Source organism: Dioscorea cayenensis, unplaced genomic scaffold (genome assembly GCF_009730915.1).
Source record: "Dioscorea cayenensis subsp. rotundata cultivar TDr96_F1 unplaced genomic scaffold, TDr96_F1_v2_PseudoChromosome.rev07_lg8_w22 25.fasta BLBR01000241.1, whole genome shotgun sequence".
NCBI lineage: Eukaryota > Viridiplantae > Streptophyta > Magnoliopsida > Dioscoreales > Dioscoreaceae > Dioscorea > Dioscorea cayenensis.
The window spans coordinates 2,861-17,671 of NW_024086632.1; the positions used below are offsets into that span (position 1 = coordinate 2,861).

Here is a 14,811-nt window from a genome sequence, read left to right on the forward strand (position 1 = left end):
GTTTCACAGAGTAATGGCTGATAAACATGATTTTTATGGCAAATTGTGACTTGGGGACTCAACTGCATGATGATTTGAGCTTATAAATCACTTGGTCAACTTTCAACTTGATGTGATGGTTTTAAATTTTTGTATGAGTGGAAGTGAAATTTTCCTTATTTTTGGAGTTGAATTGATTTCCTTAATTTGCTTATTTTTCTCCACAGTTAATGTCATGAGTTTTTCTTTTGCAAAAGAGTTAATATTCCAATCAAGTCTTTGATGAAGCTTTGGGTGGAGTGCTGTGTTTTCATACGTAGTAATGTGACGATGAAACTTTTGCCTCTTTATTTCACAATTTCTTATTTTGTATGATATGTGTATCTTTTTGGTGACAGCACGTATAGGGGGACTGAAGCTTGAATTTCAATTAGAGCACCAAAGGAATGAGACGTGGACGATCATGACTTGAGTATATGTACTATATGACTCATTGCATCTTTAATTAATCTTTCATGTTTTCTATATGTTTTGCATTTTAATTGATCTATTTCATGATTTGGACTTAAGCTCATCACTTGGTGTAGTTCTATTTACTATGAATTGTGATATGTGTGTGTGCTGTATAAATATTTGACTTTAGTATCAGTCATATCCAAGTTAGGGGATGGTTTTCATTTTACTGATTTCTTTAATTTGCAGCATGAGCTTTGAAGATTGATAGAATACTTATTTTTCTGGTAATTAATATAGAGGATGCTCTGTTTTTTCTTTGAAACTTTGAATAATCAAATCATCCATATTTGGTAATTGTTCTACTCATCAAGTGTTACAGCTAGACTTGAAGATGAAATTTCCATGCATTTGTTTTTCCCAAACTCATATGCTTTATATTCAGACATCAAAGAACTAAACTTTTTCACATTTGCAGTTATTAGTGGGAAGGGCTAGGACTTGGCGGAGGTGAGCGAGTGTTGGAAATTGGCACAGGTTGTGAAAAATATTAATCATCAGATAAACCTTGTCTGTTAGAGTCTGAACCTTTTTAACATGAACCAAATTATATATAATTAATACTTATGATGAGAATGTAATGAACTTATTCTAAGCTTCCTGTTTTTTGAGGTTACAGCAACTTATCTGGGTTTAATATGCAGGAACAATGATAATAAAAAGGTTCTTCTTGGACTTGGAGGTGGTTACTATGGATATTAATTATTCTGTAAGTAACACTGATTTCCTACATTCTGTAATTATGTATATTTGTTTCTAATCTTATAAATTCCACACTAGAAGTCATTAAATGTTACAAGAAAATTGAGGACTATGTTATTGTGCTATTATAGTTTATTCCACTATTTCTTTTACCAAAAAATGTAGTATAGTTTGTGTTGCCAAAATGAAGAAACCATGATACCTAATTAAATGGCATGAATCCCCTTTGGTGGAGGACTAGGAAGTAGGAAGTGATACCAAATGGTCATTAAGTTTTATGGTAGATGATATCATGTGTCAAGATTTAGATTTGCTGGCGAATTTAGGATTCAGAATTTCAAGAGAAGGCTTGTTGTGTACGTATGTCCATAATGTTATTTTCTTCATGTGATCAGAATGAAGAAATCAAAATTCCTTCTATTTATAAAAGTAGAGTATACATGATATTCTATGATAGACAGTGTTCTATTGGAAACAAATACAGGAAGGACGGTGCATGGGTCGGGCACTTACTATCTGGGTATTCATTGCCGATGGATGACCCAGAACAAAAAGAAAGAACAGAATAAAAGAGGAAGGAGTTGGCGGAACATGGAAACAAACAATCAAAGTTTCTTATGAGGCTACTCAGCAAGCTTTTTCCAGGGAGTAATTTTGGCACATCTAGATCACAAGTATGTTTGTCTCTCCTCCATACAATCTTTAATTTCATTAGAGTTGTTGGTGATACATTTTGAATTTAAGATGAAGACCTTTACCAATTTATAAAAGTGATCTACTAATAGAGCTAAGAGAAACTAGTTGTTGCAAAACCAAGCACATATGTCCGTATTCATAGTTGCTGACTGCACTGATGTGGGTGGGATTATCAGTTACTCTTTGACACACAGTACAGAATCCCAATTCAACTCAAAAAGTTTTGGACTTTGACCGATACTAACTTAATTGATTTGGGACTATTTGTTACTCTAATATGAACTAAAAAATGAGAAAAAAAAAGTGTTATGCCATAAATGACATTTACATCTTTATTCGATTGGTATAAAAGAGGTAGAAATCATGTTTCTCTTGTTTCAATTATGAAAGATAAGTCTTTTGCGGTCATTTCTCGGCATGCTTGATAATGGAACTAATTAGTTCAGTGATTGTTTGTGTGTTTGTGCAGGAGTTTTAAAAGTTGGCAGAAGAATGTCATCACAAGTTTTCTAGCAGAGCAAAATATTCAAGTCGGGAAGCCTTCCGACTTCTTTTAACATGAGCACGTTCCTTCTCTCGTCTGAATTACTATAGCTTCTGCTATTATTTTCATTCATGAAAGTCTATTCATGAATTATCATATATGTTCTCAATTGCACGATCGGTTTATACAGAGTAAATGTATCCTGGAAGAAATTTAACAGCATTTGGTTGAATTTTTTGAAGAAGAAAAGGTGAAGAAATTGAAGCTCTGTTATAGCCAAAGGATTGGGGAATTGCTTTGGCAGGAACTTTCTGTGAATTGTGACATGGAAACACTTGTAAGAAGATTAATGCACTAAATAAACACAAAAGCATCATTACTCTTGGCTATTTACCAGATCAGAATACTTGCACTGGACACAACTACATTGCAGAGCATGGGGTGTAATCAATCAAGTTCGAGCCAAGCAACAAGTTGCTTGAGCTCAAGCTCAGTTGAAAACTCGCTCTTTGACAGTCGGTTTGAAACAAATTGCTTGAGCTCAAGTGGTAATGTATCATTTACACCCCTAGCAAAGCTTGCAACAATAAAATGAATAACCTCAACAACACTAGATTCATGTTAAAGCAAAATGACCAAATCCTGGAGCTAAGTCTAAATTACAAGTCAAGTACTATTAAGTCTGAGTTAGTGAGACGCACTCTAATTCAAGGAGCGTTACATATACATATATATATATGTATATAGAATAAGCAGTGGCACAATCAAAGTACAAAAGCTTGAAGCTTGATACGTGCCTCAGCTAAACTTATTAAGGATTCTTCGCCCGGGTCCTCCTTTGCAGCAGCAAGTGCCGCTGCATAAGCCAATCTCGCCTCTTCCATCTTCTCAATTGTGTCCTCATCAAGATCAAGATCATCCTGCTCAAGTTGAATAGTGATTACATCAATAAGAAAGATGATATTGCTCATGATGCTATTTCCAGGAGTTCACAAGTTCAAAATAAGGGCGTGACAACAATCCATCTAAATTACAACGGAGAATGATTATCCAGCATTAATATATTTCATTACACACTTCAATGATAGTTGTTCGATTTACTAATCTCTGGTTGTATGAATAGTGATTACATCAATAAGAAAGATAATATTGCTCATGATGCTATTTCTAGGAGTTCACAAGTTCGAAATAAGGATGCGACAACGAATCCATCTAAATTACAATGGAGAATGACTATCTAGAATTAATATATTTCATGACACACTTCAATGATATTTGTTCGATTTACTAATCTCTGGTTGTATGAATGATATGAAGCATGAGAATCTCTGAAAATTTGAGCTTACCATGTGTGGAAGGCGATCTACTTGATGAAATGTTGTTACATCATCAGGATCCGCATCAGAGTCACATTTTGAAAGTTCTTCAAACAACTGCATATGCGCTCTGATTTCAAAATCCATAGAATCCAAGTCTGCCTGGAGTTCTTCGACCTTCGCATTTGATGCCTTTGCTTCCAACTCTAATTTCTCCAGAGCAGCTTGCTTCTCTGCCAGCTTAATCTGAAGGAAAAACAAAAGATGTTTCTTGTCAAAAGCCGGTCAGATATTGATGATACACATGTATCAGTAAACCTACACATTAACATCATGAAAATGCATAGCATGTTGTACCATAAAATAAAACAGAGAATGCAGGAAAAATTCACAATACCTTTGCAGGTCATTGCAGTTATAAAGGTTGAATAACAACTAGATGAAAGATGAAAGTCGGAAATTATAAGTAGATTGAAATTCATAAAATTTACAAATCGGTGAAAATGAAGCCAAAGGAATGTAAACTAGAGAACTTTTGTGCAGGCATGCAAATGTTAATAACTTAGTCCATTGCAAGAAAGCACCATCAGAAAGTATTCATAAAAATTGAGTTTGCCTTCTCCAAATTATCATAATCTTTCTTCACTTACACGACAAAGCAAGCCTAACAGCATGAATGACTTACTAATCTGTTAAGATCATATACCTGAGCATTAGATAACTGGGAACTGGAAGACTTGATCAATGAATCCTTTTCTGTAATCTGACGCTTTAATTCTTAAAGTTGCATATTGGCCACCTTCATCTGGTTAAGGGAATCTTCTGCAGATTTTAAGGCTTGATCTTTCTCTAATATTTTCCTTTCCAGATCATCTAACTGTTCCCACAACATAGTGACATCTTCCCTCTCTTTTTGCAGAACCTCCGCAACTGGCTGGTTCGACAAGAAAATTGTGAAATCATCAGCACCGCCATCTCCATCATTAGCAAGTTTTTTCAAGGCACTGCCAGCAAGGTCTGCTTTCCTTTTTGTATGAACACTTTGAGCTGATTTTCTCCCCTTTGTGTCAACCTGCAGTTTTTCATCTATTTGAATTCTCTAGGATAATAATATTTACTAAGAATTGCTAAGAAAATGCAGCAATTGAATTTCTTTATGCGGTTCCCCTTTATCCCATTTCTGAGTACAACCTTTCCACTGCTAAAGAAATGGATTATAAGTACAAGTCTGTAGCCAAAATGAAGGATGATTTTTTTTAATTTAAGAGATTGAAAAATAGAACAAAAGAAAGAAGAAGGATAGTCATCGAAAGGAATAAACAAGGATCCTTATCAATCATTCTTCATTAAAATTAACAAAGTCTGTTGCTCATCACACCAGTCCACATGAAAGGAGTGACATATAAGTAATGCGACCTTTTAAGAGTGAACTGAACAACTAAGCAAAGCCTTATTAACAACTGCACCATGTTTGAACATTGAACAAGACCAGACAAAATCCAACCTCCTTGAATCTCCATGAAGTCGTATTTTGTACATTTGTTCTAGACAAATTTCAATTTTAATAAATTCTCCTTTTCTTTTCTTTTCTTTTACCAAAAGGTCCAGCTATCCACACCTATTTCATTCTCCACCTAACAGTAAGATTATAAGCCACAGCCCATTCAAGTCTTTTGCAAGTAAAATGCTAAAGAACCATTTATAAAACTTCTCACAAAAGTACCAGAAGCTATCTAAATGAGTGTATCTTTGTCCAAATTGGGAGCAATAATGAATGTAGTTCAGAAGTGGGTGGTATACTTTCTGTATCTGCTAAAAATTTCAAATAATCTCATGGAAAAATCAATACCAAAAACAATTATACATGACAAGTAGAAAAATTAAAAGTTATACTCATATAAAAACCTATAGCAATGCCACCATGAAGCAGATCCACTGATCCTCACTTCCCGAAAATCTAAATAGAATTGCCAGGATGAAACCCAAGGCTTGTTTTTGAAGGACTATCCGTGGTTATACAGAAGTGCATGCATAAATTTTTCGGGGTTTGCCAAAAATTTCAAATAACCTCATGGAAGAATCAATCCCATAATTAGTAATACATGACAAGTAGAAAATACAAAATTTCAACTTATAAAACAAACAACAACGGTGCCAAAAAGAAACGAATTCAGTGATCAATGACTTAATTTCTCGAACTTACTCCTTCCGTCCCATCATATACGTCCACCTTAACCATTTCATGAAGTGTAAAAAAAGTAGTTTGAATTAAAAAATTTATGAATATTTAGCATCCCTTTTCCCATTTTGCCCATTTCCCTCTCCATTCACTAAAGCTGTCCATTTGAGATGATCGTGGTAGAACAATGCATTTAAATAGATAAGTAAGATTAAATTTGAAAATTTAAATAGGTACGCGACCAAATAAGTTGGGACATAGAAAGCTTCTAAACACGGTCACTTATAATGGGATAGAGAAGTACAATTCATCAACTTCACAGGTAGTTCCGTCAGTTCAATAGTAACTAAGTCCAATGAAAGCAAACCTATGCACAACCCACACATGAATTCCCAAAAGTTCAGCAAAAATTTCACATTTTGAACTGAACTAAGCAGGGATATCAAAGAATTTATATGAACTCATATTTTCATTCCTTCACTTCTGATAACAAAAAATTAAAGATAAAAAAAAAAAAGAAAATTCTGAAAACAAGAAGATAAAATAACAACAAACTCCCAGAACAGAATCAAATTCATATAAAACCAAAACTATTCCAGAATGGACATGAATTCTAAGAAGAAAAAAAAAATTCAAATTAAACGCATGCGAAAGAATCCAAGAGGAATATATATCCAGTAATTTGAATAAAAAAGATAAACAAAAAGTGAACTTTTTATCAGTGAACTCATAAAAAAAAGTGAACTCATAAAAGATAAAAAAAAAGTGAAGGAGCCCGCCGCGTGAACGACGATGTTGATCTCCGACCCTAACAAAAAAAACCACTTGAAAATCACATAAAGAAGACCTAAAAAGGCGAATCATGGTGAATGTGGAGAATAATTAGGAAAGAGAGGGAAGATACCATGAGGGATTCGACAAGAGGAACCATCCCGACGAGGTTCTTGAAAAGAACACGATCAACGTCAGCCCCATTCCCAGGATTCTCCGAAGAAGACGAAGAAGGACGAGAAGCCACCCCAGTCCCAGCCGGATCGGCGAGGCCTCGCCGGCGTTGAGACCTCTCCGGCGTTGGGATCCCAGGGTTTGAAAATTCGAAGGCGGATGAGGGGTAAAATGGGAAGAGAGAAAAACGTAAAGAAGCTAATCGTTTCGTTTGAAATTTAGAATGGGAGGCTTATATATGAATTTCAAATAAAATGACCTTAGTTTTTGGATTAATAACGGAAATGCCACTGTGCTCATTTGGAAATAGTACCCAAATTATTTGAGATTTTATAGATAAACCCCTGTAAATTTTGAAATTTTCTGTTAGTGCTTTAAAATAAATTTTTTTTTTTAATTAATGTTTGTGATCTGATGTATATAATGTAAGCAAGGTGCTTCGGAGACCGGTGGATTAGGTGGATCAAGAACATTTTGTTTTCTTCTAAGGCCTCTATCTTGGTTAATGGATCCCCTAATGGTTATGTCCGATATCAAAGGGGTTTAAGGCAAGGAGACCCACTTTCTCCTTTGCTATTTGTGCTGGTTACGGATGCTCTATGCTCGATGTTCTTTCATGCACTTCATTCGAAGGTCTTGATTGGGGTGCCGTTAGGTGAGGTGGGAAGCATGTGCAACCTCCATTATGCCGATGACCTCCTGGTTTTGACTACGGGAGGGCTTGAAGATCTGCGGGTGGTGAAGCTTATTTTGTTAGTGTTTGAGGGGATGACGGGTTTAGCAACTAACTTTTCCAAAACTTGCTTGTACTCTTCCTATCGGGACTTGCTCCCCGACCGTGCATGCAGATCGCTTTCTTGTGAGAGGGGGTCCTTCCGGGTTACATATCTCGGGTATCCCGATCTCGGGGTGGAGGCCAAGAAGGCAAGGCGGGAGGAGCTTATTGTTAAAATCGAAGGCGACTTTCCACTTGGAAAGTGCAATATCTCGTCGTTAGGTGGTCGGCTTACCTTGGTGAATTCTGTCCTCTCTGCTATCCCTACGTATTGGATGTCTCTTTTCCGATTACCCTGTTGGGTTATCAAAAAAATTAACCGTATTAGAAGGGACTTCTTATGGTCGGGACCTGACATTGACCACCCTAAGGTTAGGCTTATTGGGTGGAAGAACCTCTGTCGATCACGTGATCAAAGAGGGTGGGGTATTCTCGAGCTCCAGAATTTCAACTTGGCGCTGTTAGGCAAATGGTGGTGGAAATATTTGTCGGATCCGACTTGGTGTGGGGCGAATATTGTTAAGTTCAATTATGGATTAGAACGATGGAACTTGTTCCCTAGGCAAGCGGGGGAGGATCTCCTTCTTCTGGAAAGGAGTAATGAGCTGCTTGCCGGCTTTACGAGGTTGTATCCTCCAAGATGTCAATTCGGGAACTGAAACACTTTTTTGGAAAGACCGATGGGTTAATGGACAAGCTCCTATGTACATCTGGCCGGACGAGTTTAGAAGGTCGCAGACTCCTAATGGCACGGTGTGTGAGCTGCTCCCTCTTTTTGAGGAGACGCCATTTTCTGCGAACTCGGTTCTTGCTGATCTCCGTGTCCGGCTGCGGGGACCCTTGGGGGGCTTGGGGGATAAAAAATGGTGGAATCTGACGGGAAATGGTTCTTTCTCGGTCAAATCTTTTTACAACTTCCTCAATGATGGTGGAGTACGTTGTCCGGTGGCGGGTTTCTTCTGCCGTAACCTGTGTCCCAAAAAAGTCAATATCTTCAACTGGCTTGCATGGAAAAATAAAATCCTCTCTCTCGAGAACTTAGCAAAAAGAAGCTGTAACCGGTTATCTACTGCAACTTGTGTTCTTTGCCATGCGGATTTAGAGTCGGTGGACCATCTGTTCTTTCAGTGTTCTCTTGCTAGACATGTCTGGGGCTACTTTGTTCATCTGCTTCAGCTTCCGGATCCTCCACTATCCATTACCTCAGCTTGGGGTAATTGGAGATCATTAGTGCGACCTGTTTCTAGGGTTTTGGGGGACGTTGTGGTGAAAGACATTGTGTGGAATATTTGGTTGACTAGAAATGATTGCATTTTTAATGCTAATTGCATTTCTGCGCATGCCCTCATTATTAAAATTGCTCATATGCTTTTGATATGGCTCTCTTCAGTAGGGGAGGGCTCCAGAGTCAAGCTGGAGGATTCCATCACTACCATCCGCCGAAGTCTTGATTTCTTAGGTCCGAGGGTGGAGGAGACAGGGGATGATCTGCCTTCTGAGGGGACCCAGGTCCACCACACGGGCGAGTAGCTGGGAGGTTCTGAGTGTGTTGGCGGCTGATGTGTGCCGTTACTCTTTGTTGTTTCTTGTTGTTGCTTTGTTTTGTTTGTGTCCCCTGGACTACCACTTCTTGTGGTTAGCTGTTGTTGTTTGTGTTTTGTGCTTTCCCACAACTATATTGTGGGAGTCTGTTGTATTTTTCTCCTCTCTTTTTAATTAACGTGGTTTATCCACTTTTTCAAAAAAAAATAAATAAATAAATAAATTGCTTTGTTGGCATAGGCGGATCTAGAGGGGAGCAAGGGTGTGCTCAAGCACCCCCTTGCCCATGAATTAATATGAATATATATATAATCAAAGTATTGATAATTATAATTCATATGAAAAGCGATATTCTTTATTTATTTTTTTCAAAATTCTACCCACAATATTAAATAAAAGAGGAAATTACTGTTTACCCCTCAAGAATTTCAAAACTTCCCAAACAGTGTGAGTTTTGAATACCTCAGACAGCCTTTCTTTTATTGTTTCACTTCCTTTTTGCCCCCTGCATTATGAAATTCCATCATTGCCCTTAAACCTTTTTGCATACATATTTTCATTCTTTTTGCATTCCTTTTTGCATACATTTTTTCATTCTTTTTGCATTCCTTTTTGCATGTACTCATTTCTTAAACAGAGAACTCATTTCTTACACAGAGAGCTCATTTCTTTAAACAAAAACCTCATTTCTTAAACAGAAACCTAACAAAACCACCTCATTTTGTTAAACAGAAACCTCATTTTGTTAAACAGAAAACTCATTTTTTTATACAGAAACATTGATATTTAAACGAGAAAAACCAATATTTACGTGACAAATTAATCCCTGGGTATAAAAACCAATTAATCTTGGTCACTCGTACATATTTAAATAGATACAACGATATTTAAGCACTTTTTTAAATGTAAACGCAATATATTAAACAGAAACATCAATAGTTAAACAAAGACAACTAAGCATAAAGACGGTCGTTCTTTATTATATGGAGATAACGATATTTACATTAAAAATTTAATAAGTTTGTGGAAAAGAATTTAGGTTAGCATGATTACATTATAACTACAAACAAAAGAATTTAGGTTAGCATGAAGAGTAATGCACGTACTCATTTCTTAAACAGAGAACTTATTTTTTAAACAGAACTCATTTCTTTAAACAGAAACCTCATTTCTTAAACAGAAATCTAATAGAAACCTCATTTCTTAAACAGAAACCTCATTTTTTTAAACAACAAACTCATTTTTTAAACAGAAACATTGATATTTAAACAGAAAAAATAATATTTAAGTGACAAATTAATCATGGGTATAAAAACCAATTAATCTTGGCCACTCGTACGTATTTAAATAAAAACAACGATATTTAAACACTTTTTTAAACGTAAACGCAATATATTAAACAGAAACATCGATAGTTAAACAAAGATAAACAAGCATAATGATGGTCGTTCTTTATTATATGGAGATAACGATATTTATATTAAAAATTTAATAAGTTTGTGGGAAAAAATTTAGGTTAGCATGATTACATTATTACTACGAACAAAAGAATTTAGGTTAGCATGAAGAGTAATGCATGTACTCATTTATTAAACAGAAAACTTATTTTTTAAACAAAACCTCATATTTTAAATAGAAACCTCATATTTTAAACAGAAGCCTCATGTTTTAAATAGAAACTCATTGCACCCAAGGGCATTATAGTCAAACCCTGTCACACTTGCCACAACTTCCCACGCAAGGGACAATTTCGTCCAAAAAATTCTAAATCAACTCTATCAATCATTGTTAGATGCTTGGGGGTTTAAAAAATCATTGTATTCAAAAGGAAGAGGTTTTTATGGATATTCAAATTTAGGGGGAGAATCTGTGCATATTGCAAACTTTGGGGGTGTTTTTAGCAATTTCCACTAAATAAAAATAATAAAATTATTATATTAAATAAAATTGATGTTGGGTCACAATAATAAATAATATGGCTAACCAAACATGGATCTTCAAAAAAAATAATTTAATTTTATATTTAGATATTTCTTTAGTTATAATACATAATTATCAATTTTTTAGGATATTAACGTGAAAATTAGTTAATAATAAATAAAAATAAAACTCTAAAAAAATGCAATTGCTATCTCAAAATCTCTAAAAACAATCATTGCAGGTTTATGAGTTTTCTTTCAAGTTTATATTATCTTTCATTATAGGAACTAATTATGTATTTTTTTCTATTTATTTTTATATCTAATTTTATTTATTTAATTTTTATGTGATTATTTGTTGTCTAAAAAAATATTTGATATTTGTTAAATAATTGTTGGATATTTGTTAAATATTTGTTTGATTAATTTATTATGAAAAATTGTTGTAAACTATTAAATATTTGTTGTTATTAATTGTTATGGAAAAAAATTGATTATTAGTAGATTATTTGTTAAATAATTGTTGGATAAATAAATTTAGATTGTGAACTTGTGGTAAGTTGTTTTTTAATTGTATTATTTGTTCATTTATTGTCTAACTGCTAGTTGAGATATTTGCTAATTTTGTAGATATGTTAGGTTTTTTACACATAAATCAAAATTTTAGATGAATGTATATTTTATATTTTTTAAATATTGATTACTATCATCTCAAGTTTGAATTAATAAAGTTGTTTAATATTTATAAATTTTTTAAATTTAAATTCAGCACCCCCTAAATTTTATTTCTAGTTCCGCCCCTGTTTGTTGGTACTTTAAAACCAAGACTTTTCCATTAGATTGTGGCAAATTGTGATGTTATCTGGTTGAAAGGTTTTTTATTTTTAATTATTATGTTTGGCTAACACTTAGCTCAATGGTAAGTTATTTAGGCAATACATAGGCAGGTATTGTTCATGCATTACCCATTATTTAGGCAATAATGGGCTGAAACCTCACGCGATTGTACTGTTCATGCATTACTCTTTGGTCCTCAATACTATAGAGTACTCAATTACCCCTATAATGAAAGGCAAAAGTTGTAACTTTATTTACAATTACATGAAACTTATACATGATTCTCTTCATTATTTACATAAATATCTCCATTAATTATTACTATATTAATTAATAATGATATTAATTAATATTATTTAATATAATAATATTAATTAATAATATTATATTATTAACTAATAATATTTAATTAATAATATTATATTATTATATTAATTAGTATTAATTAATCGAATATCTTAGAATTTTTTGTAAATGAGTATGGGTGTTTTAGTCAATAAAAAATATTGGTTCTCAAAACCACCCCAACCCTCCAATTTTGAGGGTTGAGAAATGAGAGAAAAATTAAGGTTTTAAAACCTCCATCAACCCCTCTCAACCTTTACCTCCCCCTAAAATCCCCTGCACAAGCATGAGTTTTTAAAAACCTTTCCTTGCCTTTTCTCCAAATACCTCCATCCAAGCACTAAGACCGAAATAAGATTTGGGCCTTTATTAGAATTGTTCTCATGAAATTTTATCATATACAACAAATAAAAATAGTAAAAACAAACATAATACCCTAGAACATTAAATCAGATTTCCCAAATCAAATATTATTTTTCTTAAAAAAAAAATAGATCACCGTACTCGACCTCGCCGGCGTAGCGGAACCGGAGCGCTCTTCAGCGGCCTCGGCGGAGTTCGAAGAGAGAATGGGGGAAAACGGGAAAAGAAGAAATGCAGTTCATTTTATTAATTTTTAGGGTTTCACCTTTTAACCCCTCAAAAATTAAAATTTGCTTCTACTTTTTTTCTATCCAAACTTACTTAGAAGCCCTTGCTCAATGAATAAATTATATTTAAAAAGTAGAAATTTAAAATTTTCAATAATTTTGGAAAAAATTCATTAATTCATGGTTTCACCTGATCAGTGATCTCATTTAAGTAGAGTTTTAAAAAATTCTTCATAAATTATAAAATTAATTAAAAACATTTTTTTTATTTATGCTATCTTGCATCATTTCAAAAAGTCTAGTGGAAAATAAAACTAGTTTATAGTTTTTATAATATTATCATTGTATATATGCTCGATAATAATACTATAAATAATTCTATTCATAAATTTTTGTAAATAAACATGTAAATGTATATGATACATTGATACTATAAATAAATCCCTTAATGATTTTTATAAATGTGCTATTAACGAGATGATAAACAAGTCCATTAACGATTCTTATAAACAAGCTTTAATTGATCCATTATACAAGTTCTTTAACAATTCATATAAACGAGTTTTTAACGATTCATATAAACGGGCTTTTAACAATTCATATAAATGAGAATATAAACGAGCTTTTAACGATTCATATAAACGAGTTTTAATGATTCATATAAATGAGTCTACTCACGAGCCTTAACGAGCCGAGCTTGATGGTGTTCAGGCTCGGCTCGTTTATTTTACGAGCTTAATAATCGGGTTTGAGAATCACTCATTTAACTTAACAAACGAGCTGAGCCGAGCCCTTAATCAGCCGAGCCTTCGAGCTTTTAACGAACGTATTGGCTCGTTTATAGCCCTAGGCAATGTCCAAGATGGTTGGGGCAAATAATGATATTTTTAATTATTATCCCACTCCGCTTAATTAAGAAATTACCAAAAATAATTTTATGATCGTTCACTACTTTTCTGCAGCCCTAACTCAGTCAAGAATTAGCTTGAATTTTTGTAGTATACTATTAAGCATTGCCTTGACTTAATGAACTCCTTCTCCCGGTGTGGTAAAAATGCAAATATCATCATGGATTCTGTTGAAGACACTGAAAGCTTGTTCTGGTGTTACCATAGATAGATGATCCCTCATACTGAGTATATCCCCATGAACCTCCTTCATCTATTTATTATTCTTTTGGTGTTATTCTCCTTAGCAATCTAATCAACTACTATAACTAAATGGCAGGACCAGGAGCAAAACTAAGAGGTGCTGACTTAAATTTTAAAGAATTATAAATATTAAAAAATTTATATTCATTCGGACTCAAGATTATAATAATTTCAAAAAATATAAAATATAAATACTACTAACACCTATCACCACTAGGTGGAAGTTGAACCTTTCAGTTTTGCTTTCTTTTCTCCTTTATTATTTAAAAAACACTTTTTTTTACAAATTTATAGATATAATATAAAAAAAATTACTTTTATAAAAATGTGAAAATTTATTGTGGGTTCTCTGATATTATACAAATTAATTTATATAATATCACTTATTTTATTGCAAAAATCCATCGTCCGCCTCTTAAATTTTTATTTACAAATTAGTATATATAACCTAAAATATATAGTTTTAGGGAAAAAACTATTTATAATATTTTCTAGACCCTCAATTTTTTATAAATTAGGTTATATGATAACAAATTTTTATGATCTCTAGGGTAGCATCTCGATTTGTTACTTGTATGTGTTTGTTGTTTGTTGTCTTTTTTTGATGTATTCTCCATGCCAAGTGAATGATTTGTTTTTATTTTTCTTTGGGTTGTACCGTGATAGGGACACGAGTGTGTGCGCTAATCATATAATAAAGTGCTCAAAAGCGGGGTATCAGTCCACAAGGAAGATCGAGGGTCCATTTGATACGCAAAATTTTGAGGTACAACACAGCACAACTTCTCTTGTTCATTGTTTGGTTTGTTAAAAAGTTGAAAAGTACAACACAAAGAGA

The 14,811-nt window shown here is 33.7% G+C and overlaps 1 protein-coding gene, 2 long non-coding RNA genes and 1 pseudogene across 3 annotated transcripts; 3 read left to right on the top strand and 1 right to left on the bottom strand.

The window, feature by feature from the left end:
- The first annotated feature begins 950 nt into the window (after positions 1-950).
- Positions 951-1,739, top strand: LOC120253915. Its single transcript, XR_005534459.1, has 3 exons — positions 951-969; positions 1,137-1,201; positions 1,679-1,739. It is a non-coding gene; the product is annotated as an uncharacterized LOC120253915 (long non-coding RNA).
- Positions 1,740-1,838: 99 nt separating this feature from the next.
- Positions 1,839-2,770, top strand: LOC120253918. The gene is made up of 2 exons (XR_005534461.1): positions 1,839-1,868; positions 2,360-2,770. It is a non-coding gene; the product is annotated as an uncharacterized LOC120253918 (long non-coding RNA).
- A 139-nt stretch (positions 2,771-2,909) lies between these two features.
- On the bottom strand, positions 2,910-7,007 carry LOC120253917 (annotated as a pseudogene).
- A 413-nt stretch (positions 7,008-7,420) lies between these two features.
- On the top strand, positions 7,421-8,248 carry LOC120253914. Its single transcript, XM_039262116.1, has one exon. It carries the CDS (start codon positions 7,421-7,423, stop codon positions 8,246-8,248), a length of 828 nt encoding a protein of 275 aa, XP_039118050.1.
- Positions 8,249-14,811: the final 6,563 nt, after the last annotated feature.

Bases quoted from the DNA above. Each gene is read 5' to 3' on its own strand.
- LOC120253914 (XM_039262116.1), top strand. From the start codon at position 7,421: ATGTTCTTTCATGCACTTCATTCGAAGGTCTTGATTGGGGTGCCGTTA.